This window comes from Sporothrix schenckii (genome assembly GCF_000961545.1).
Source record: "Sporothrix schenckii 1099-18 chromosome Unknown Cont43, whole genome shotgun sequence".
Taxonomy (NCBI): domain Eukaryota; kingdom Fungi; phylum Ascomycota; class Sordariomycetes; order Ophiostomatales; family Ophiostomataceae; genus Sporothrix; species Sporothrix schenckii.
In genome coordinates, this window is record NW_015971144.1 from 1,636,582 (window position 1) to 1,659,763 (window position 23,182).

The window sequence follows — 23,182 nt, forward strand, 5'->3', positions numbered from 1 at the left end:
TNCNNCTNTCTNTCTNTNTCTCTCTCTCTCTCCTCCTCTCTCTCTCTCTCTCTCTCTCTCTCTCTCTCTCTCGCCGCTCTTTGATTACATGGTGCCTTTTGTTCGGTTCGTTTTGATGCTTTGGTGATCTACCGGAACCAAAGAGTCACGAGGTATTCGTTGATCAGAATCATGCCGAACTGACCATCCTCCTTGGACAGGGTACCGGGAATATAAGAAATAAAATAAAAATAAACAGTTGTCGCGTACAGACTTACACCTCTCAACGAGCACCCAAATAACGACAAATCACAAAGAACAGATAGTCGCCTCTGAGGCCCAATGTTGCTGGCCAGTTCTAACAAAAGAACAAGACGAACACAAAGAACATATGACAAAAACAGAGCGTGACAGCTCCTAATGGACAGAAAAGGCACACGCCACACATAAGGCTTGCTTCCTACCTAGGATGCAGGACGAAGCCACAAAGGAAGAGGCGGCCGCGCCCGAATGACCAACGGTCAAAGACGGATCATGGCCGTTCCGTGGCAGTTGTCGTCATCGCTCTCGTCGTGGGCCCAACGGACAACAGGCAGTTAAAATGATGGTCATACATACACGTTCCAAGGCACACGAAATGGAAAAGAAGGAACCAAAGGCCCTTGTGGGCGAGCCTCTGAGCCACTGTTGACCACCCTGGTCTGGCGCCCTCGAAATCCATGCCAGATGTTGACAGCCAACGGATGAATCGAGCATGAAAAGTGCCGAGACACACTGGCCAATGAGCGTCGACTTACAACACCTCTATGAAGCTGTAAATGGAGGAACCCCTGCAGGCGCTGCGAACCGCGACGAAAGCGCTTGCATTTGGACTTCACGAGAGACAGTGGCAAGAAAAGGCGAGACAAGCCAGCGACGAACAATTCTCTTCGTGGAAAAGGCAAGAGAGACACTCCCAAAGCTCCTGGGCCTCTCGTTTCGCTGCACCCTGCGTGCTCGCGAAACGTGTATGCCTCAGATCCGGGCGGCGGGTCGCTCACCACGCTCGCCATGGGCGCCCCAGTGAAACATCTCGTGGCCCCTGGGCTGTCGCACCAGCCAACCATTTCCTCCTGACGTCGCTGCACAGAACCGGCCCTGTCTTTTCTGCTTTGGCTGCTGCTGTTGCTGGCTGCTCTGCTGTTCCTCTCCCCATTATTTTCACCTAACGGGGTATTACGACAGTTTTACGGAGTACATTCATATGCGCCGGTGCAGCACGTATTGAGCCTTGGGGAGGGTACCATTCGTCTGGACGGTCTCCAGCCTATTGTTTCGATGCAATCCTCCCGTTCCCCTACGTGCGTCACGTTGCTTGCACCTTGCGATGCCGTACCGTCTCTGCCATTTTTGTGAGAAAGGTACCTCCCAAGTTTTCTCGTTCTCCTGTTTTCTCCTACAAAAGCGTGCGCCCCGCAATTTCACCGTGTAAGTGCTCTGGGGATTGTGTGCAGAGGCATGCATCTTTGAATTACGGAGTATGTGTATGCGTGTGCGCGATTGTGTCCCGTCATCACGATGGTCAGAGCCCCTCTTTCTCCCCAGCCAGGACCACTTGGTCAAACACAGAAACACTCAATGAGATCACTGGCCACCGGCGATCCGTCCATACATTTTCGCGTATGCCTTGTGCCTTGTATTTCTTGTATTTTTCGTCTGGAGAGGATTGCCAAGTTGCGCTCGGAAAGCTCCTTGAGCAGGGGCCGTCAGAGTCATTGCCCATCTTGGTATCGTGGTCCGCACAAAGGCCAGCCAGTCGTTTGTTCACTTTTTGCGCCGTTTTGTCCATCGTGGTTTGTTCATGTTTCTCTTGCTCCCCGTTTCTCTTTCATCTCCCTCTTTCACTCGCTTTCCATTGTTTCCCCCTACATCTTTCTGCCTCTTCCTTTCTTTCATGAGAGTCCGTCTTTTGACAAGGTTCTATGTTTGTTCGCTCTCACACCTTTTCCATCCTCCCTATCCCTCCTCTTTGCTTGACGCAAGGAACCAGGCAAACAGCAAACAGATCCGTCCGATCAGCCGACCTCACGGCCACGACTCGTCCAAACGGCCCGTTCATGAATCACTGGCCTGGCTGCGCCTACTCTTCTTATATCTAAAGAGGCCTTCCCCCCGTTGCCGCCGACCACTTCCCAGGCGCCTGGCCGCCTGGCCGTTTGCTTCTATTTTGGGCCTTTTTCTCTTTTCGCCTCTCGTCGTCTCTTATTTTCTGCTTTATTTTCAAACTTCTGCGAAGCAAACATTCTTGTGTTTCCCGACTACCGACATATTGATTATTCGAGCGGCCTCCCCTACCTGGCCTACCGCTGTTCGCTTCCCGAAATTTACAAAACTGTTCCAGATCTGCCTTCCCGTCGATCCTGGCCGCATATCGCCAACTCACTTACACCAGCGAAACACAATAAACAAACGGAAAAGAAACAAAAATTCAACGGACACAAAACGCGTCACTTTCATACGACAAACGTCGCTGTGCGACATAACCAAAGGGCAGAAAGAACAACAAGAGAGCAATTGCCACTCCGCCGACATAGCGACTCCTATTACCCGTGCGTCCATGGCGGAGAACGCACACTCTCCGGCCATGACGAAATCGCCGCTCCGGGCGGCTTGGCTGCTCGCCGCCGCAGCTTCCTGGACCACCATACAAACCGCAAACGCCCTCTCCATTCCCGTCAACAATTTGGGTGCTGCCATCTTCGATCGAGCGACCTCTGGCTGCGCAAGCGGCTTCTCGACATGCCCGGGATTCACCACACTGCCGAGCGACTTCTGCTGCCCTGCCAACTCGGTCTGCAATGTGCTCGCTGGCAACACGACGCTTCTCTGCTGCCCAACGGGCCAAAACTGCACCGTCATCAACCCCATCACCTGTGACTTGTCGCAGCAAGACCCGGAGACCCATCCCGAGGCGCCCATCAAGACGTCCGCTCTCAACGGTGTCATGACCAAGTGCGGCGACTCCTGCTGCCCCTTTGGCTACAACTGCAACGGCAACGGCCTCTGCGTGATGCAAGCCAACCAAAATGCCGCGCCGCTCCAGAACGTCCCAACGACGACGGCTACCAAAGCGGGGACATCGACAGCGACAACATCCACAAAATCATCATCAAAATCTACGTCCACGTCAGCGTCAGCATCACTCGCGCAAGCTGGCGGCGCGCAGATGACCACAACTGCGGATTCATCCGTCACAGTCGCCGTCTACACGGGCACGGACACGGCGACGGCTGCCTCACCAACAAGGACGGACGGCTCGTCGGGCACATCCGGTACCGGTGTCAGCGAGAGCGCCGTGGCCAGCGCGGACGACAAGTCCAACGGCGCCTCGGCCGCTTCGATAGCCGGAGGGGTGATTGGTGGCCTGGCGGGTGTGCTGCTGATTGGAGCGGCTGTATGGTTCCTCTGTGGCCGCCGTCTCACCAGGGGCGGCAGTGGAGGTGCCGGCGGCCGCGGTGGTGGCAGCCGTCTCGGCAGCGGCATGAAGCAGCGCGACCCTATGAACTTTATGTCGGACGCCAACAAGCTCAACCGCTCGACGTCGTCGTTTGGCAACATTATCAACAACCCGCTCTCGATCAGCTCGCCCAAGCCACAGGGCGATGCCACGGCCTTCCGCACCGACTTTATTCGCAAGCCGCCATTCTCGGGCGACTACTCGCGCCCGGTCACACCAGCCAGCAGCTTTGGTGGTGGCATCGGGAGCAGCGGTGATGCACCCAGCTCCACTGTCGGCTCCGTCGGCTATCCGAACGGCCGCGCGGCACAGCAGCAAAAGGGCAACCCGTCACCGCCCGGCGCCAGCCTAGACCGCGAGCTCCCTTCGCCGCCGTCTCCATCGCCTCCTCCATTGGCCCTCCGCCAGGCGCGGGACTCCATTTCGGTGACCCCCATCCGGGGCATGCGCACGTTGCCGCCCCGGGCGCAGCAGCCAAAGCACCAGCCGCGGGAGCCGAGCACGGAGGAGATCAACGTGGGCGTCGACCCGAGCATCATTGCCTTTGGCGGCAACTTTACCATCAGCCCGCCGGGCACACTCCTGCCGCCGGGCCGGGCCGCGGCGGCAACGACCAACAACACGGCTGGCAACGGCAACAGCTACACGCTCACGGCGTCTGACGCTGCGCAACAGCGAAACCGCAGCAACGATCGGTTGACGACGTTTAGCAGCCTGCTGCAGGCGGCCAACCTGGATCCCCAGCGGCCGTATGTGCCGAACAGTGTACAGTCGTCACCGGCATCACGACGGCGGTAGTCTCTTTTCTCTTGTATTCATCTCTCCTACGCTCATACGCTCCTTTATTTGCACTCCTTTTCTTTTCATTCAGTCTCTTTCCTTTTGTGCCCCAAGATACCAAATAGAGATCCGCCCATTACCCACGTTTCCAGCGTCGTCCATTGCCGTTTTCCCGTTTTTCTTCGCGCGTCGGCTACCACTCTTTTACGCAACACACCTCTCTCCTTTCTCTTCTTGTTTGTGGAAGACAACGTTCCGTCTTCAAGCACACTCCTTTTTAATTTCTTACCTTTGTTTTAATCCTGACGTACTTCATTCTGTCTTGTTTCATTTTGTCACGGAGTTTTTGGCAGGGCACAGCATTCCCTCCTAGCATAGACGCTCACAGCATGAGCATCATCCAACTGATGACTTTCATTTCATTTCAGCATTGGAACTGGACGAACATTGCAAGGCAGTACTCTTGGCAGGATTGGCGTTTGTTTTTTCGTTTGTGCTTTTACTCTTGTGTATTATCTGGGCATGGACATAGCTAACAGCCGACGGCGAAACGCATTGCCTTTCATTGTGCTCCATTCTATGTACTTATTGACTGATATTTATATGCCATTTAATCATGTTACTATATTGCATGCGTCGTGGCAAAACATTAAAAAAATGAAAACAAATTGAAACAAAAAAAGGCACACCATATACAATGTGTAATGACCCGGAAACCATTTTCTCCTATGCTGCCATTCGTCGGCCGTTGTCGGAGTCTTGCAGCATGTCGCCTCGGCCACGACCACTCAATCGTTCCCTTTCCTCTTTTCCACCTTTCCTCTTTTCCTTTTCCCTTTCTCATGTCCCAATTCCTCTCTACCACGTCCTCCTCCAGCCTCTCCTCTACTGCTTCTTCTTGGTGCTCGCCGAGGTCGGGCTGTTCGGGGCGGCGGCGGCAGCGGCGGCGGCGGCGTCCTCGGCGTCCTTGCGGTCCTGCTCCTCGTAGTCGTCGGCCTCGCGGCGCTCGGCGTACCACTGGCCGGCCTGCAGGATGAGGACGCCGACGAGGACGACGGCCAGGATGGTGTTGGAGGCGGAGAGGACCTTGAGGGAGTCCTCGCGGCCGAGGACGACGTCGCCGGACAGGGGGCCCGAGTGGGCAAAGGCGGCCGGGTCGTCCCAGATGTTGGCGGAGACGGTGCGCAGGCCCTGGACGATGTTGGAGATGTAGATGCCGGTGCCGATGAGGTAGAGGACGAGGGAGGCGCCGTCAAAGAGGACGTTGGCCTCGGAGGGGCGGAAGAGCTTGATGAAGAAGCCAAAGAAGCCGACGGAAATGACCATGGACAGGAGGCGGGCGATAAAGGGCGGGCTCTGGTGCATGAACTTGAGGTGGATCTCGAGCTGGTCGTAGTAGGCGGGCGGGACGGGGGCCGACGTCCAGAGCAGGGGGAAGTCGTAGGGGAAGAAGGCAAACAGGATGCCGAGGAAGAAGCAGACGGCTGGACAGTGTTAGCGAGAGGGAGGGAGAGGGAGGCAGACGGAGGGCATTCGCCGGCAACAGGAACATACGGCCAATGATCATGAACGTGGCAAACGAGTTGGAGCCGCGGTAGTTTTTGGAGCGGGTGGTCTTGGACCAGTCGATCCACTGGGTGACCATCGTGACGGCTGCGCGAGGGTGACGCGGAGGTGTGCGAGCTGAGTTGCGTGTCGTGGGTGTCGCGTCGTGATGCTTGGGCCAAAGCAAAGAGGTCGTCGCAAAGGTGGTAAGAAAGTGGTCGGAGAAAAGTGGTTGCTGCAAGGCGGATGTAAAGGGGAGAGAAACGTTAATTCTGGAGTAAGCGCGAAAGAGAGCTGGGCGTCCGTGCGGGACCGAAATACAGGCGGGCGGCGCGGGAAAGATCGCTGGGCAGGTAGCTGGCAGCTGGGACGGCTGGGAAGGTACTAACGGGCAGCCAGGAAGTAGCGACCAGGAAACGCCTCGGTATGTCGTAGTGTTCGGCAGCCGTCTAGAATGAAGCATGGAAGCTATAAAAAGGAAGTAGGAAACCAACGAGGTCGAGAAGGTGTACGGAGTGTACGAAATACAGACGACGTACATTGCTAAGAGCTACTTGTAAAACCACCTGTAAAACTACCTGTAAAACTACCTCAGAAAAATAGACTGCTAAAGCCTTATCGCAGACACCGGATGTGAGGCTGTTTTGGGAAGGAAGTGTGGAGCTCTCAGGACTCTGTAATTACTTAGCATCGTGCTCTCCGACAAGCAAGAGCGACCCAAGCAGCAACACTCTGTCTCGCAGCCGTAATTTGGCCGTTATGAAACCAGAAGCAGAACACTCCTAAAATGACTCTTATTATTCTCAATGGATTTGTGACATCTTGCTCGCAGCTGGTGCTAGAATGGTCGCATGTTCAGCACTCTCAAATGATGCAATCTTGGGTCGGGCAGTGTGAAAAAGGGCAACGCATGTCCACTAAGCCGAACACAGAAGGTCAGTGGCGCTAGGCAGCCTACAGCTGATAATGCAACTGCCTGCCACGCCGCAAGGCATTACGAGACAGGCTTCGGGAATACTTAAAAACACTCGAATTCGAACATAGTGTGCTGTATAGGAAAACAATAGATGGCAAGCTAAGAAATATGCTGCAGGGCGAATAGTGCGCAAGGAGTCCATCGATGCATCGAAACATCGTTTGTCCAACTAGGAAAAGTAAATAATACATCTCGAGGAAAAGTATAAGATAGTCGTTTGTTGTACAGAGTGACAGAGTGGTATAATAAAACAAAATCGAGAAGAAAAACGGAGACACACAGATATGCACAAATCCCCAAATTCACACGCAAAACCAGAACGCTGCATAAAGCCAACATCGTCACGTCACTTCAGTCACATCACCCATCATGCTTGCACGGCGCTCTTGCCCAGCGTCAACTGTCCCAGACTCAGCGTCCGTGCCGCCTTCTTCTTGCGCGTCGCCTCATCCGCCTTGCCCGTGGCCGTGTCGTGCGCGTTGTCGTCGCCGTAGTTGTTGTAGTTGTAGTGGCCGTCCAGAGGCGTCTGGAAGCCGCCTTCCGACTCCGTCTCCTCGTCTGCCGACAGCGACGACACGCCGTGCCCGAGCGCCTTGGCCGTTTGCAGCACCGACTCGGCCTTGAGCTGTGCAGCGGCCGCCGCTGCCGACGCCGCTGCCGACGCCGCCGCCGACTGACCCCGGAGGCTGCTGGAGCTTGGCGCCGCAGCCAGCGCCTCGCGGCTGCGCCGAGGCTTGGCAGCCGCCGGATCGCGCAGCATCGCGTACATGGTCGTCGACAGAGCGTTCACGCGCTCGTTGAGCTTCTTGACCTGCGTCTCCAGCGTCTGCCGCACCGCGCGCTCCGACTCGAGCTGCGCCATGAGCTCCGCCGTGCTGCCGTCGTTGCCGGCATTCAGCTGCGGCAGGCTCGTCGCACCGCGGACAGTCGATGTCGATGTCGGCCGCAGAGCAGGCGAGTGGCTGCCACCAGTCGGTGCGAGGGGCGCGCCAGCACCGCCGACGGGGGCCATGATGGACTGCGCCTGTGTAGCCGAGCTGGATGGTGGGTGCAGCGACCCGATGTACGTCTGGCCATCGCCAAACGACATGTGCGACTGCTGCAGGTCCGAGTCGAAGGAGTCCACCGAATGCTCTGAGCGACGGCTGTTGCTGTAGCGCGAAGACGACGCAAACGGCGTGGCCGCCTGCGCCTGGTAGATGGCTGGGATCGGTGGAATCGCCGGAGCTCCGCTCAAGTCGTCAGGGAATGGGGGCACCGATCGTGGAACCTGCTCTGCACTTGCATCCGACGTCTCTTTGTCTTTGTACCCGGGGACCGTGTGGCACAGCTGGTCGACCACGCGCTCCATGCGATGCATGCGCGTCTCGAGACCGCCAATGCGGGAGTCCATGCTATTGGCCTGCGTGATCTTCATCGGTCCCGTGCCAATGCTGGACAGGTTTCCAAATAGAAACGGCTGAGGAGACGCCGTCGCCGGCTGCTGCGTTCCCTTCCGGCGCTCGCCGTCTTGTTCAGTGGGAGAATCAATCGGCGAGTCCGGCAGGCTCTGCAGGAGGGACAGGTTGCCTGTCAGATCATCGTCGCCGCCGTGGAAGGCAGCACCGTCCGTGCCATGTTGCTTGTCGCGTACACCGCGGACGTCGCCCTGATACCCCGTCCCAGCATTTGGTCTGTCCTCATCGTCATCTTCGTCCCGATCGTTGCCCGTATCGTGGGTGGATGACAGTGGCGACAGGAAGGCTGGGTCATAGCTCTCGCGCCAGTACCGGATCTCGTCGTTGCGGCCACGAGCTTGACCCTGGTCAAACGACAAGGCGTGCAGATTCGAAAGCGACCGGGACCGCCGTCTGCTGCCACCATCGTTGTTGGCATCCAGGCTGTCCCGGCCGTTGGACGTAATGGCGCGACCGATCTCGTTGGGGTCAGCCGCTGTACCACTTCCATTGCGACCGGCAACGCCGGCAGCGCCAAACAAGCTGAACCCCGTGCCCGTGCCCAGGCCCAATCCGCCGCTTCCCGAGCCACCGGCACCGCCTGTGGCCCAGTTACGACCAAGAGCACTGCTGGCGCTCCCACTGACAATATCCGAGCCGGACAGGCGTTTTTGGCTCTTACGGCCCTGTGCACTGGCCGGCCTTGGAGATAGACCTGTCCACCCGCTGCCACTCAGGATGTTGGCATACGTCTCGCTCTTGTTGTTGAAGCGTCGCCGTCCAGCCTTACTTTGTTGTGAGAAGAAAGGGCGGTTGGCCGATGTTGTAGCACGGCGGCCGCCACCGCTGCTGTCCTCCATTCCTGCATTTTCATCGGGTCCACGATCGACCTGGAGAGAGTTCCGTGCGCTATCCGTGGCTAGGATCCCGTCGGGGCCGATGGAGTGCGATCGCAGGGCACGGTCGTACTCCGTTATAGGAAGTGAGGCTGAGCGTTTCGGTTCGCTGTCCCGCGGCCGACCGAGCACCGTGGGGTCAGAACGCACACTACGGTGTTGCAATGCGGGCTGCTGCTGCTGCTGCTGCTGCTGTTGCTGTTGCTGCTGTTGTCGATATTGGAAGCCCTGTTGGGAATCGTCCATATCATGTGCGTTGTTGTCAGGGTCTGCGGCAATGGTTGGCAAAATCTGGCTGTCGGTTTTCTTGCGGCGACTAAACAGCTTACTGAACGCGCCCCGCAGCGTTGACTTCTTCCTCTTCGGGCTGCCGCTCACTGTGTTTCCGGCACTGGTACCGGCGCCGCCAGATGACATGCCGCTGGCGGCCGAGTATCGCAGCGTGCTGGACGGGTTTGTGCGGTGGCGGAAGGCTGGCGACGAAGCCGAGTTGGCAGCGCTCACGGTGCCACTTGCTCGAGTGCTGGACACGGCACTTGGCCCGGCACTGAGAGGGGGTGGACTTGAGCCTGACGACTGCGCAGGTTGCTTGAATGAGCTCGGCTGATCTTGTGGAAGATTGAACTGGAGCTGTGGCTGGCTCTGTGACGACGCTGGGGGTGCTGTGGGGTCCGGGAGCGGAAGCTGCGGTTGTTGCAGCTGTTGTGGCCGTGACGAGAGATCGGCCGTCGGTATCCGTCTGTGCCCGATTGTGTAAGCGGCAGCTGGTCTGACTTTCGGGGATTGTAACGATGGCATAGGTTCTGCAGAGTCCGCCGCTTCACCGTCGCCCTGGTCGACATCATCTTTTGTGGGCTCAGAACCAGTGGCTACTTCGAGCTCCGTGATCGAAGCTACACCTTCGCCAGCTTCTGCGACTTCTTTTTCCTCCCCTTCTACATGACCCCCTTCCTTCGCGTCTCCTTCTTCCGCGTCTACAGTCGCCTCTGCACCTGCGCCTGCACCTTCGTCTTCATCAGCGTCTTCATCAGCGTCTTCGTCAGCAGCTTCGTCAGCGGCTTCATCTGCTGACATGTCAACCTCGGAGTTCTCCAGGTCTTCGGAAAACGCGCTGACAACGGGCGGCGGCGGCGGCGAAGCACGGGTTGGCGGTGGTGGCGGAGTAGGCAAAGCGGAGTCTGGATCCGGTACAGTGACCTCCTGAGCTGGGACCGGTGCTGGAGTTGCAGCTGCAATCTCACTTGATGCCGGTGTGTCGAGCGGGTCGGGGAAAGGGATTGGTGCCGAGATGCGGCCGCGGATCGACTGGCGACTTGGCTTGGCCGTGGCTTGCACCGGACTCGAGGGAGTAGCCGATTTGAAAAATGTTGCTCTCTTCATGTTGCAGTCGAGTTGAGACCGGCCAGGTATGAAACGTGAAATAAAAAAATGACGAGACAGGACAAGAAAGGGCAAGAAAGGCCGAGTCTCAAGAGAGAGTTTATGTGACGAGTGGGCAGAGGATTCTCGAGAGGCTGCTCAAGACAATGAGTCCATGAGGGGTGCCTGAAGCCAACTACCAAAGCGTCCCGTCGAGTGTAAATATAGAATGAAACGGCCGGTCCTTTGTAGCGGATCTGTGGCCGCTGGCAAGAGACGAGGAATGTCTGGCTCTCCCAACCGGAGGAGCGCTCTCCTCTGTTGTCCTCTTACACCTCGTCCCGTCGTGTGGTGCTGCACGTCATTTGTTGACGAAAGCTTGCTGTCTGAGAAACAAGAAAAGGGCAGCGTAGATCGACGATCGCGTACGGACAGTCACCGCGACGTGAAGTAAACGACAACGGAAAAGTAACGCGAGAGCCGAGGGAAAGACTAGACAAAAGGCAGAAAATGTCAAATGGAATGCAGTTAATGCACCGTTCTGGCAGAGATTCTATCAATTTTGTCTCGGGCGGTCCTTGGTGACGGAAGGGAGAATGAGACGGGTGGTTGATCGCCCGCCTTTTCCGTAAATAGAGTGTAAGGGGTACCGGTTGATGCGTGATGCGTGCTGCGTGATGCGTGATGAGCGACAACGGCGACGGAGAATTAAAGAACAAAAGTAAAAGAATGACAGTGGCGGAATGATCTTGGTCGAACCAGCGGTAGATACCCAAGAAAACAAAATCAAAAATCAAAAAGGCAAGCGAGTGTCGGAGAAGATAAGAAAGCAAAGCAAAGCAGAGACGAAATACAAGGCGGCCAGCAAGGGAAAGTACAATGGCTACAAGAAAGCGGGAGGCGAAAAATAATAAAATGGAAAAGGCATTAAAAGAAAAGAGAGTGCGTGTCACAGAAAGCAAATGCAAGAAGGGGTAAAATAAGAAAAAGAGAGGGACGGAGGGGAGCTATTCGTCGAACAACAATTAGAAGAGAAAGAGAGACATAGAAAAAGAAAAAAAAGGAATAAAAAGCTGTCATAGGGGTGGCACTTGGGCAAAGCAATCCTGGGCACAGCATCACGTATCGTATCGAGTACGTGCTCCGTGCTGACCAGCACCTGCGACGGTGTTCGATCTGGGGGTGTGTGGGTAAGAGATTTATTTAGGCGTGCTGCTCTGACGAAACGGAAGCTGCAAAAAGGCCAAAGAGGGGAGCTCTAGGCCGGATGGACGTTGAAGACTACCCTTGTCGGCAACAAGCCAAGCCCGGCGAGTCTGGGTCAAGAAAAGAAACGGAGGAGGGGGCGTGGATGCTTTCGTCGATTTCGTGCGTGTATGTAAGTATCCCGTACACTACACTTGGAACGACGAACGGGGTAATCGACCGAGAGCAAAGAGCAGAGCAGCGTGTAGAACAGAACAAAAGAAAAGGTCTACGGCTGTCTGGAGATGCAATACGGTCTGAGTCGGGACCAGGACGAACAGCCCGCCCAGAGAAAGCCGATAGCTCAGAGCAATAAAAGGCATAAAAAAGACGGGCCGTTCGTGTTGTTCAGGGAAACGTGCAGTTCGGGTTGCATCTAGACGTGCGTGGTTTTGTACAGATTGCCCTTGCAGAGATTGTCTTCCGTGCCTGTCATCGCTCTGAAATAGATAACGTCCCTTGTTTTGTCGGGCAGCAGCAGCAACTCTCATCCTATTGTATTCTGTGATTGCTGACTTTGTATTTTGCTTCGATGTGGCCGGCGGTTGAAATTCATCAGCGGCCATGCAGGGACGGAAAGCCACGCCATCCGCATCCGTCAGACATTGCTGTTTCCGTGCTCTCCACCCAGGACTGGACAGCATGTCGACAACACATCTGGCGAGCTTGCAAGGAGGACACAGGCCACATCCATGAAACAACCGAGTGGCTCCAATGGCGGGCCCAGGAAGGTTACGAATGGAGATCGTCAAGTACTGTCCCTGAAGAAGACGACTCGAGGAGCCATTTTTGGCAGCAATGGAACTCTGGGATGCGGTCGCGAGTGGCTCAGGGGGCGTGTTTGGTGGGCTAGCAGAGTCGCAGAGTTGCTTTCTGGATGGGGACAGACAGGAAAGGGCAAAGGCGTGCAGTTGTGACAGGGGTATGGGGGGATAGTTTGGGCAAGCGAGAATAGGTCAAAAGGTCTGCACGGAGCCACAGCACGCCCAGAACCCCCATCAAGGAACTGAGTCTTCAGAGCGGTGCAAAAACAACCCAAGCAAAAAAGGGGATGCTGTTTTCGGGGGGGACACAAAGTGGCGGTGGGGTTTTGGGTTGAGAGTTGGTGTGTGTGGAGATGGGTCGGCAAGACGGCGGTCGACGGCGGTGCATCCATAGCCAAGCATCAAGTGTTGGACGTCGAGGAGACAGGACGAAGACAAGAAGACAAGAGAGTGAAAAGGCCGAATGAAATGTCACAGCCAGTGCCTGTCCACCTCAGAGTTCCATCCGATGCACGATGCAGCCATTAAAACGTGTAATCGAGCGAGTCTTTACGTACCGGCGGCTGCCCACGGCGTGGCCATCCGGAAAAGTAAATTGCGAGGTGCCGGAGACAAAACGTTGACAAACGGCGACGACAAACGGCGACGACAAACGACAGGGCAGAATGGCAATCCGCGTGGCGTGCTGTTTACTTTCTCGGGTACGACTCTGAAGAGACAGATGCGCCATTTGTTTCGAGTCTGCTTTGTCTGCTTTGTCTGCCTTGTGTGCTGGGTCTCCCGTGCGTGTTGATGTTCCCATCCTTTCCGTATCTTGTATCTTCTTGTATCTAACTTGTCTCGCCTGCATATCTCGACATGGAACTGAAGCGGAAGACGTTCCTCTTTCGCATGGAGAACTAGTGCTTCAGTCTGTTGCTGCGAACAGACGTTTGTCTTTTCTAATTGTGCCTCGCGGGGCCGCGACTGGGAGCTTCGGGGACGTCAGAGGGTCGAGGGCGTGTGTGCGAGGGCGGATCTGTTGTGCTTTGGTGTTGGTGTGTTGCGAAGTTTTGGCTTCATCTTGATTTCGGCTTTGGGACCCTTTTTTGCTTGGAGCTTTGTTGACTCGTGCAACACGATAGCTCCTTCTCTCGCAATGCTACTGGTTACGATGTTCAAAAGTTAAATAAAGAAGGCGGTGGGGTTGTATTGCACTAGACAAGAGCATGCAGGCAGGTAGCATGGGATGCGCCTTCTCCTTTTGTGTACGTGCAGCAACCTCATGTACGGCGCAAATGAAGGGGAAGGCTAAGACGGCAAAAGAGAGTAGTGCACCGCTCTTTCCTCTTTCCCCACGGTGAGCAACAAAAAGAAGAAGCCACGAACGAGCGGTTGCCGTTTGCCGGAAAGAACGAGCAAACAACAAAAGCTGGTCCTTGCCTCTTTCCTGGTTGGACATCATCCGTAGAGAACACTGCATAGCTCGAGGCGGCAAGTACGGAGGAGTCGGGCACGGTATGCACAGAAGCTCTTGGTGCGACACACGGTGGGGTTTGCCTCTACCCAATCGCGTCTTGCTTTCTCTCGAGTCTCAGCAAACGGGCCAGAAAGCTACGAGAAATGCCCATGTACAGCGACTACCTCGCATGGCAACTGACGGCGAACGGAGCCACTTGTTCTTTCCCCCATCATCGCTCCTTCCATGTTGTGTCGTAGTATTTACTGTAAAGGGGAAGGCGGAAACGAATGAGACCAAAAAGAGGGAAAGGGCAACAGAACAGCATGGTCACAATCTAAGCGGCGTACTTCGTAGAGGAGGAGCGATGGCTTCAGGCGCATCCAAGGGAAAGAGCGACACCGCTGTTACCATTGGCCTTGCCTTCTGGTCCGATAGTTGCATTTGCCATTATCGCAAGCAGCGGCGACTGGTGAAAAGGAGACATCTACGTCGTAATACATCCCATCGCAACCACACTTTTTTTGCATGGCATGCACACATATGCACCACAACTCGCCCCCGGCGGCAAATACTTCCACCTCGTCCAGTCGTCCAGTTGGCCAGTCGCATTTCTCTGATCACCTGGCCTGCCGCCCATGCAGACTCGGGCCAGAGTCGTCCCTCTTTCCACAGGCGAGTCGATCGTGGTCCAGGAGCACCATCGGATGGCCGCGGCACGGATATGAACATCAACATCTACGGTGCTGCTGGTCTGTTGACCAGATTTTGGCTTCGGCGGACTATGTTAGCGCCGGCCCCCAAACTCTGCGAAGAGTGAAATAGACAAGGCACCAAAGTGTCAAACTGCAGCACACGAACAATACTTGGCGGCTGCTCTAATCCGCTTTTGAGCAGCCTCCTTTACAGTGCCTGCATCGACTGGTGCGATAGAGACAGTAACAGAAGGAAGACACTTGCTCCCTTTTTATCTTTGTCCGCTGGTGTCATGCACAGTGAAATTACTTACAGGATTCATGGCGGAGAGCCCTGAGCTGAAAGTCCAAAAAAGAGACCGAAGCCAAGATCACAAGTTTTTGTCTATTGTCAGGTTGAGATGGGCGTTCAGCTGATGCAAAGTACCGATGAGTACAAATTAAGAATTCGGTATAGCAAACGCAACCACCTCCCATCAGCCCTTTGAGATCCCGGCCGGCGGTCTCTTGGTTCATCGAGAACAGTGGCATCAACCCACACCCCACGTATGTGAAAGCGGCGCATTTGCATCCTCCAGAGATCCAGCACAGATGCAGAAACAGACTCTCAGACACTCGGACTTTGGCCCAGAGCCCGGGTACACCAGAGGCTGTTTGATCGGCCCTGGAACTCGTGGCGCATCGCATCCTCTTGCAAGCGGCTCCCAATGGGGTGGTAAGGTAACCTGGTAGGTGGCGTGGGAACTGAGAAAGGAAAAAAAAAACACAGACGTGCAATGCGAGACGAGACTACTTTGACGCGGCGCAGTGCATGTCGTATATGTGTCGCACAATATATGGCCAAAGCGTCTTGAAGAGTGTCAGGAACCAGGTAAGACAAGGGACAACAAGGGACGACGAGGGCAAAAAGACCAGGACAATAGAGATCCGCGGGTGAGGACATGAAATACTGAGACGACAACGACTCGCGTTGTGAAGCGACAACGATACAAGAGCCTCTCAGCGGCCTCTACGCAACATTGCCTCGTGCTTCATATAAACGAGTTTCGCCGCAAGGGCAGAGATCAATATAGAGCCAAGTGATGAGCAATTGGATGTGCTTTGTCCTTCTCGTTAGGCACGGCATGTGGAAGCAGTTTTGTTGCAGATATTGCCTGTCTTGGACGAATGGCATCAACGAAGCAGCCGGGCATGGCCGTGGCCTGCTGCAAGTCATAGACCACATCTATGCAAGCCCAACCGAGGGCAGCGACCCGTTGGTTGTCCGCCACTCCCGTCGCGGTCCCAGGCAATGTGCTTTGCTTTGCTTCTTTTTCTTCTTCTCTCGCTATTCTTCATGTAAACTTCCTTGGCAGTCGCCCGGACATCCCTTCCCTTTTCCGCCTCTACTTTTTCTTCAACGCCCTTCTCATCCCGCATTGCGCTACCCGTGCAAGGCCTCTGACTGGATGAGAGATCTGCGCTGTCCACTAAATTGACTGACGAGGGGGGTTGCAAGGGCGCGTCTATTTCCCAGTGTAGGCCAATGAAATCAAGGAAGAAGCGGCACCAGACAGGCAAGGTGCATCTAGAGGCGAAGAGCGCATACCGAAAATCAACAAGCGGAGACGGACGAGCGAGCAGACAATACGCATCAGCTTGCATCAAAAGCGAAGTGGGAGGCAGGTTTCGAAATGAGCCAAAACAACAAGTACAGTGACAGACAAGTGCAATGCAGGGCCAAGGAAATGGAGCGGACAAGTGACAAGTCAGAAAATAACGTTGACAACAAGAGTGACGGACTCGAAAGGTTTCGAAAGCGTTTCTTTTTACGAGAGGCTCCGAAGACGCAGCTCCTTTGCGAGAAACAGGAACGAAGCATCGCCATTTGGGCACAAGTCGTGTTTACTAGTCCACACGCCTCACAAGCGGTACTTGGTACGCCGTATTTCCCCTTGTTTTTTCCCTTACTTTTTTATTTTCTTTTTCTCTCTCAACGGGTTTACTCTGACATGTTTTGTTAGCTATTTATTCTATTTCTGTGTTTATCGACATGTCGACTTTTAGCATGCAAAACCTGAAACAAGGTCAAGAAGTCGCACGGAGGGACATGCAAGACGCATTGCGACTCTGACCCATCCGAACGAAGTGGACGTTCCACCGAACTCACCCAAGCCGAACTGAAGAGACTAAAATGCCGACAGACCCTGGGCATCGCGTTTGCGGCGTGTCGTTTTCTTTCCGCATCCAGCCTGGTTTGCGTCGGTGAGGAGCAAAGACGGAGAAAATTCGCCAAAAAAGGACAAGAAAGCAAGCCCCCCCCGGCCCATGACTCCATATCCCCATGCTGCATGGTCCATGCAGACCATGTCTAGTCAGGGACCAAGTCTGCTCGACCCATGCCCAGTCTCGAAGGAGGAGCTGTCCGCAGTGAGCCCCTTTCTCGGTCTCGCTTGTCCTGGCTCTCACCTGGAGATGCCCGGCGGACGGGAATGAAATCGTATCACTCCGTTCGTCGTGCGATTCATGCACAAGAAGCTCCGGCTTTTACGCAACGAAAGACAAAACGGTAGGAAATTAAAGAAGGGAAGCTGCTGGTCGGCACTTTCGTCATTCGTCTGATATGTGCGAGTACGGCATGACGCGACATGGCAGGCATTAGGGACCGGACCAGACCGGACCAGGCCAACCCGGGTCCAACGGCCAGATAGAATTGCCAGGGGAAAATAGAGACGGCACAGAACCAAAGAACGACCGAAATGGAAGGCCTCTGGAACTAGAAACAGACTCCGCCAGGTACCTGGCTTGGACGAAAGGGGGAAAAGACCGAAGCAAAGAAGTGAAGCCTGTTGCGGCCCTTTTTGCGATGGGGCGACGGCGCATTGCAGCGGAATACGGAGCACAAATGATGGGCTGGCGCAGTCTCCATGGCATTACACAGTATGGCGCATAGCGCTCTTCAACGCTTGTTACCTTTATCTTTTCGGAAAAAAGGGGGATTCGGGCGATCACCACCCACACTTTCACCTTTGGCCGTCGCATGTCTGGTTGGTGGAAAGTCGCTCCAGTGCAGAACCGGCGGATTTGAACGACGGGCCGACCAGAGATCCTTGCGAGTGAGCCGGCCGCGCAAAATGTCCCCATTTGGCATCATGACTCGGCGACCACGGCCGACGCGTCGGGATACCGTAAGTCGGCATTCTCCTCCAAGAAGTCCATCCAGCTCTTGAGGAAAGCGCTGCCTCTACAGTGCACGAGACGTCAGTAGCTGCGAAGCAGATCAATGAAAATAAGAGACAAAAAGAGACAGAGGCAATGTCGACGTACCGCTTGACCGTCTCAGAGTCGCCGATAACCGTGAGAGATCGCTTCGGCCGCGTCATGGCCACTTGCGCTATGATTAGCTGGCTGGATGATGACGACGGGGAACATAATCTTACGACGGGGCAAGGGACCCACCGTTCAACCGCCGCTTCTCGGCGAGGAAGCCCACGTCGCCCGCTGCATTGCTCCGCACGAGACTCACCACGACGGCCTCCTTCTCGCGACCCTGGAAGCCGTCCACGCTGCCCAGCTCGATGCCCGGAAACTCTTGCTTGAGCGGGCCCGACAGCAGCGCCAGCTGCGCATTGTATGGCGTCACGACGGCAATGTCGGCTGCCCGTAGTCCGCCGTCGCGCACCAGAGTGCGCACATGCTGCCGCACCAGCAAGGCTTCCATGGCGTTGCACTTGCTGTCGCCAAACAGGCGAGCCCTGGCCGATTTGGCGTCTTTGGCGTCTTTGCCATCACCGTCGTCGTTTGGCGCCTCCTCGTCTGTCGTCTCGGGAAACTCACCGCCTTGCGTGTCTATAAACACGAGTGGCTCGCGGGTCTCGTCGACATCGGCCACGGTCGAGGCAGCCGCCCCGGATTCCGCGTCTGCGCTGTACTGGATGTCTCGCAGCAGCCGCCCCGCCACGCTCTCGGCGGCCACCAGCTTGCCCTCGTACAGCGTGTCCGAGGGGAACCGCATGATGCGCTCGTGCATGCGGTACTGCGTCGTCAGCATGCGCTTGATGGAGCTGCCGTGCAGGTCCAGCAGACGGTCAAAGAGGGTGTACTCCAATGTCATTGCGGAACCCTTTTGTCCCTTCTGTCTCGTCTGTCCTGTCTGTCCCGTCGTTGCGTCTAGAGAGAGCTGGTCCACCGGCAGGCGGCTGGCAGCATCAGTCGCGGCACCCTCTTTGCGCGGGGCCGTCTTGTCCTTTGTCGTCTTCTTCTTCGTGGCGGCCACCTTGGCGTCCGCTTTCGCCGCCTTGACCGTCGGCGGCAGCTGCAGGTGGTCACCCGCCAGCACAACCTTGCGCGCGGCGAGCAGCGGCACCCAACACTGCGCCTCCAGCGCCTGACTCGCCTCGTCAATCACCACCACGTCAAACGCCGGCGCGGGACCGTCCACCGACGACGACACCCGCAGCTGCGACCCGCCCGCGCCGTGCAGTGTCGCCAGCACCACCTTGCTGCCCCCGACCAGCTCCCGCGTGCACCGCCGTTCGCGCTCGCGGTACTCGCGCCGCAGGTCGCGCAGCTCGCTGTAGATGGCCCGCCGCGCCGTCTTGTTGGCAGGGCCTCCCTTTTGCTTGGGTTTCTTGAGGTCGGCCTGCCGCGCGTCCATGTCAGCCCGCACGTCGCGAACAATGGCGCCCGCCGCCGACGTCTGGGTCAGCACGTCCAGTGCGTGGCCCAGCACCGAGGGCAGCAGGCGTGCCGGATGGCCCAGGCGCACCATGGGAACCGCATGTGGCGCCAGCCGCTCGACGAGGTTGTCGACGGCAATGTTGGACGGCCCGCAAACGAGCACGCGCAGGTCGCGGCGGACCAGCTGCAGGATGAGCTCGACCAGCGTGTGCGTCTTGCCCGTGCCCGGCGGGCCGTGGATCAGCGCGACCTCGGGCGCCGCCAGCGCGAACCGCACGGCGTCCTTTTGCGAGTCGTTGAGCGTCGGGTCGACCCATTCGACTGCGTTCGCCGCGGCCGCATCGGCTGTCGTCGTCGTAGCGAGCCCGGGCGACGACAGCCCAAACAGCACCCGCATCAGCGGCGTGTAGTCGGCCGCCGGCATGTTCTGGATCGCGCGCATCGTCGACGCCATGCGCTTGTGCGTCACCTCGTCCGCCAGCTTCAGCAGCCACACGCGGCTTTGTAGCAGGGTGTCGACATGCTCGTCGCTGGCCGCTTTGCTGCTGCTGCTGCTGCTGTCGCCGTCGTCGTTGTCCACCGCCACCTCCAGCGCCGTCCGACGCACCCGTGTCACCACGCCGTGCACGCCGCGCTTCTCGAGGTCGCGCATCTCGCGCTTCTTGGCGCTGCCGCCGGGCTGCTCGGCCACCAGGACGACATCGCCCGTGCGCAGGCCGTGCTCCGGCAGCTCGTCGCTCGACGACGTGGCCGCGTCCCCTTCCAGCGTCAAGACGGTCCGGCCGCCCATGCCCGTGCGGCGGCCACCGACCACCAAGTTGATCAGGGCGACACCGGCCCGCTGGAGTGCTGCTGGCGTGTGCCCGCCGACCGTCTCGGCCGTCTGGGCGATTTCGGACTGCAGCTCGGCGGCGAGGAGCTCGAGCTGCGTGGCCGCAAAAGTGGGCACGTCGACAGGCTCCGGCTGGGCCATTGTAAGAGCGGGCGAGGGGAAGGGGGGGAATATTATACGGATGTCAGGGCGACTAGGAATTTAAGAACAAAAACTTTGGTATTTGTATGGTTTTTGCAGTCGGCAATGTTTGTTTGTGGGATGTGACCCGCTGTAGTGACGTCGACGCCCATCGATTTTATTGGCTGGAGCTTGGGAGCTTCATGAACCAGTTGATTATTACAACGCATTTTAGCTGCAAGTAACAAACGGCCAGGACTCATCACGACAAGGTCAAGAGAATTTGTACTGAATTTTAATTTCTTGATACCTGTGGTATTTGGCTCGCGGGGTGCTCGCTACCTATTGCAAAACTAAACATCGACTGAAGTCTGGGTTTCCTTGTAGAAATTTGGATGAAACAAACGAAATAGAGCAGTCGAAAAGCGAAACAACAGAAAACAGAAAAAAAAAACAGGTCCAGAAAAGAGAACAAGAAAATGTGTACAGTCAGGTAAGACTCCAAAAACGTAGAATCTGCTGATAAAAAATAAGAAGTAATAACGAAATCGTCCAAATAGGGCAAACGTCCAGGGGCCTTTCCTTCAGTCTCGGCTGTTTTTTTTCTTCGTCTTTGCCGCACTTGTCAAGTCGTGGTCAATGCCGCAGGAGGAGTCGTCCTCTAAACTATCATCCTCCGTACATTGGGGCCGCCCTTAATATACATTTTCAATAACACAGGGGTTCGTCCGGAAACGAAACCCAAACGGGGCGGACGGTCTCGCCACCGCCCGCGTCCAACAGTTGTGGCCGTGAGCAAACGAACACCGCTACACGTCCCACTCCTCCTCCTGCTCCTCGGCCGGCTCATCGACGGTCAGGGCAGCAAACGAGGACTGTGAGGCAACCGCGGCAGCGGGACGCGGCTTCTGGGCCCCGGGCGCAGGAGTGGCCGCAGCAGCAGGAGCGGCTTTTGCGCGGCCGGAGTAGGGGCGGCGGGAGCAGCAGCAGCAGCAGGAGCCTCCGCGGCTGGTGCAGCGTCCTTGGTCTTCTTATTCTTGCGGCCCTTGGTCACTGTGTTCCACGAGTCCTCGTTCTGGTCCTTGCGCAAAATCTCCATCTGCTCCTCCTCTGAGGGCAGCGACGACATCCAGTCCTCGCTCTTGTCGTACGACGGGACAGACGACTTGGACGCATCGGTCTGGACGTTCGCGTCAAACGTGTCAAGGGGCTGTGCGGGCACAAAGCCGTTGGTGCCAGACGGGCCACCGGACGAGGCCGTCTTGCTGCTGGTGCCCTGGCCGGTCCATGCGTTGGACGCCGCCTGCGCAGCCATGAATGCAGAGCCGTCCTTGGCAGCACGGCCCTCGGCTTGCCGGGCGGTGCGGCGCTGGGCCTCGAGCTTCACCTTGCGGTCCGACTCGGCAGCCTCACGCTCGGCCTTGGCCAGCTCCGCCTTCTTGCGGTTCTGGCGCTGCTTCTTGGACTCGACGACCTCGGGCGCCTTGGTCTTCTGCGTCTTGTAGTTGGGCTTTTCCTCGGTGCCCGTCAGGCGCAGAACGGAGGGGCCAGGCGCGGCCTTCTCGAGCATGTCGTCGACGGCGCCAGCCTGGGTGGCGGCGGCAAGAACAGGCGACGTCGCAGCGGACGAGTTGTCGTCGTCAGCGTCGATGCCGGCAGTGGACGACGCCGCCGAGACGCCGCCGGCGTCGGCCGCCGCGACGGGCGCCTCTTCGGCGCGGGACTGCTTGACACTCTTCTGGCGGGACTCCTCCTTGGCCTTCCCTGTGAACTTGGTGCCCTGCTTGACGCTGTTGAGCTGGCGAGCAAACTCCCGGTTGCGCGCGGCGTCGCGGTCGCGGTCAGCGTCGCGGTCGTCCGAGCTGTAGTTGTAGGCCGGGGCGGCTTGTGCTGGTGCTGGCGACGGTGGCTTTGGCTTGGCATCTAGCGTGCCCTGTGTCGCCGGCTTCGGCTTGCTCTCCTTTTGCTGCTTGGCCTTCTTGTAGCCCTTTTGCGCGCCCGCGGCCTGGCGTTCCAGGCGCGACCGCTGCTGCTCGCGGCTCGACTGGATGCGCTGCGAGGTCGAGAACTCGCGGTAGCCCAGGACGCCAAACAGTCCCAGGACGACGACCCAGCCGGCTAGTGTAGACATGGAGACACCCATGGTTGTAGATTTTGGAGATGGTGAATGGATACGGTGGGAGCAGGGAAACAACGAAGAAGACGGTTCGTCGAAAGCTGATAGCGAGCCTCAATAGTAAGAGGACAAGGAAGCGAGTGCAGTCGAGAAAGGATGGAGGATGTCGTGTCGGACAGCGAAACGAGGTTTGTTTGTCGAAGTGGCCTTGTTCGTATTCGGGCGCTTGCTTGACCGGGGATCCGAGACGTGGATACGTGTGACGGCAGATGTTTTACTGGCTGCCAAACTCGGGTCGACAGCCGGTGTAATATACAGCTGTGCTTGTTCCTGGTTGAACTGTTGTCTCACGGCTGCCGGAGATGAGAGAGAGAGAGAGAGAGACAGCTGACAGATGCAGGAGAGCGCAATTGATGCTAAGAGCGACGTCGGTCGAGCATGGAAGGATCGACGTTCAAGGATCGAGGAGGCGTCGACAAGATGGCTGCAGTGCTGCGAAAGTACGACAATGGAGGAGAATGTGGTTGTCAAGGCAGAGAAATGCGTGGAAGCAAAAGTGAAGCCGAAACAAAGGCTAGAGATGGCAACAGAGGTCGAGGTTAGGGAGATCGGCAAGAGAGGAGGGTCTGAGTGAGGGAAACCGTTGGGTAGGCCACACGCACGGCAGGGGCGAGTGTACTGGTGATGGCAACGCCGCAAGAAGAAGGAGGGCCCGGGAGTTGGAAAGGTGAGGAAGGAAAGCTTTGCGAGCGCCAAAAAAATGAGAGGCAAGTACGACACAAGAAAAGGAGGGTAAGGGACTCAGGGGAGGAAAGAGCAAAAGCGCGAGGAAGGAAAGAGAGGCAA

General features: G+C 56.9%; 10 protein-coding genes across 10 annotated transcripts; 5 read left to right on the forward strand and 5 right to left on the reverse strand.

The window, feature by feature from the left end:
- Window positions 1–797: 797 nt before the first annotated feature.
- Window positions 798–1,187, forward strand: SPSK_10482 (uncharacterized protein; the record flags this gene model as incomplete). Its single annotated transcript, XM_016736876.1, has 1 exon — window positions 798–1,187. The coding sequence occupies one exon, from the start codon at window positions 798–800 to the stop codon at window positions 1,185–1,187; it is 390 nt and encodes a 129-aa protein (XP_016589265.1).
- A 353-nt stretch (window positions 1,188–1,540) lies between these two features.
- Window positions 1,541–1,807, reverse strand: SPSK_02870 (uncharacterized protein; the record flags this gene model as incomplete). Its single annotated transcript, XM_016729732.1, has 1 exon — window positions 1,541–1,807. The coding sequence occupies one exon, from the start codon at window positions 1,805–1,807 to the stop codon at window positions 1,541–1,543; it is 267 nt and encodes an 88-aa protein (XP_016589266.1).
- A 768-nt stretch (window positions 1,808–2,575) lies between these two features.
- SPSK_02411 (uncharacterized protein) lies at window positions 2,576–4,273 on the forward strand (the record flags this gene model as incomplete). Its single annotated transcript, XM_016729283.1, has 1 exon — window positions 2,576–4,273. The coding sequence occupies one exon, from the start codon at window positions 2,576–2,578 to the stop codon at window positions 4,271–4,273; it is 1,698 nt and encodes a 565-aa protein (XP_016589267.1).
- An 867-nt stretch (window positions 4,274–5,140) lies between these two features.
- On the reverse strand, window positions 5,141–5,900 carry SPSK_02728 (secretory component protein shr3; the record flags this gene model as incomplete). Its single annotated transcript, XM_016729595.1, has 2 exons — window positions 5,141–5,739; window positions 5,810–5,900. The coding sequence occupies 2 exons, from the start codon at window positions 5,898–5,900 to the stop codon at window positions 5,141–5,143; spliced, it is 690 nt and encodes a 229-aa protein (XP_016589268.1).
- A 1,243-nt stretch (window positions 5,901–7,143) lies between these two features.
- On the reverse strand, window positions 7,144–10,488 carry SPSK_02184 (uncharacterized protein; the record flags this gene model as incomplete). Its single annotated transcript, XM_016729059.1, has 1 exon — window positions 7,144–10,488. The coding sequence occupies one exon, from the start codon at window positions 10,486–10,488 to the stop codon at window positions 7,144–7,146; it is 3,345 nt and encodes a 1,114-aa protein (XP_016589269.1).
- A 1,916-nt stretch (window positions 10,489–12,404) lies between these two features.
- On the forward strand, window positions 12,405–12,629 carry SPSK_10496 (uncharacterized protein; the record flags this gene model as incomplete). The annotated part of the gene is made up of 1 exon (XM_016736889.1): window positions 12,405–12,629. The coding sequence occupies one exon, from the start codon at window positions 12,405–12,407 to the stop codon at window positions 12,627–12,629; it is 225 nt and encodes a 74-aa protein (XP_016589270.1).
- Window positions 12,630–14,281: 1,652 nt separating this feature from the next.
- On the forward strand, window positions 14,282–14,734 carry SPSK_10479 (uncharacterized protein; the record flags this gene model as incomplete). The annotated part of the gene is made up of 1 exon (XM_016736873.1): window positions 14,282–14,734. One exon carries the CDS (start codon window positions 14,282–14,284, stop codon window positions 14,732–14,734), a length of 453 nt encoding a protein of 150 aa, XP_016589271.1.
- Window positions 14,735–17,738: 3,004 nt separating this feature from the next.
- On the reverse strand, window positions 17,739–20,241 carry SPSK_02249 (uncharacterized protein; the record flags this gene model as incomplete). Its single annotated transcript, XM_016729122.1, has 3 exons — window positions 17,739–17,832; window positions 17,916–17,976; window positions 18,048–20,241. The coding sequence occupies 3 exons, from the start codon at window positions 20,239–20,241 to the stop codon at window positions 17,739–17,741; spliced, it is 2,349 nt and encodes a 782-aa protein (XP_016589272.1).
- Window positions 20,242–21,076: 835 nt separating this feature from the next.
- On the reverse strand, window positions 21,077–22,363 carry SPSK_02546 (uncharacterized protein; the record flags this gene model as incomplete). The annotated part of the gene is made up of 1 exon (XM_016729415.1): window positions 21,077–22,363. One exon carries the CDS (start codon window positions 22,361–22,363, stop codon window positions 21,077–21,079), a length of 1,287 nt encoding a protein of 428 aa, XP_016589273.1.
- A 367-nt stretch (window positions 22,364–22,730) lies between these two features.
- SPSK_02879 (uncharacterized protein) lies at window positions 22,731–22,970 on the forward strand (the record flags this gene model as incomplete). Its single annotated transcript, XM_016729741.1, has 1 exon — window positions 22,731–22,970. One exon carries the CDS (start codon window positions 22,731–22,733, stop codon window positions 22,968–22,970), a length of 240 nt encoding a protein of 79 aa, XP_016589274.1.
- Window positions 22,971–23,182: the final 212 nt, after the last annotated feature.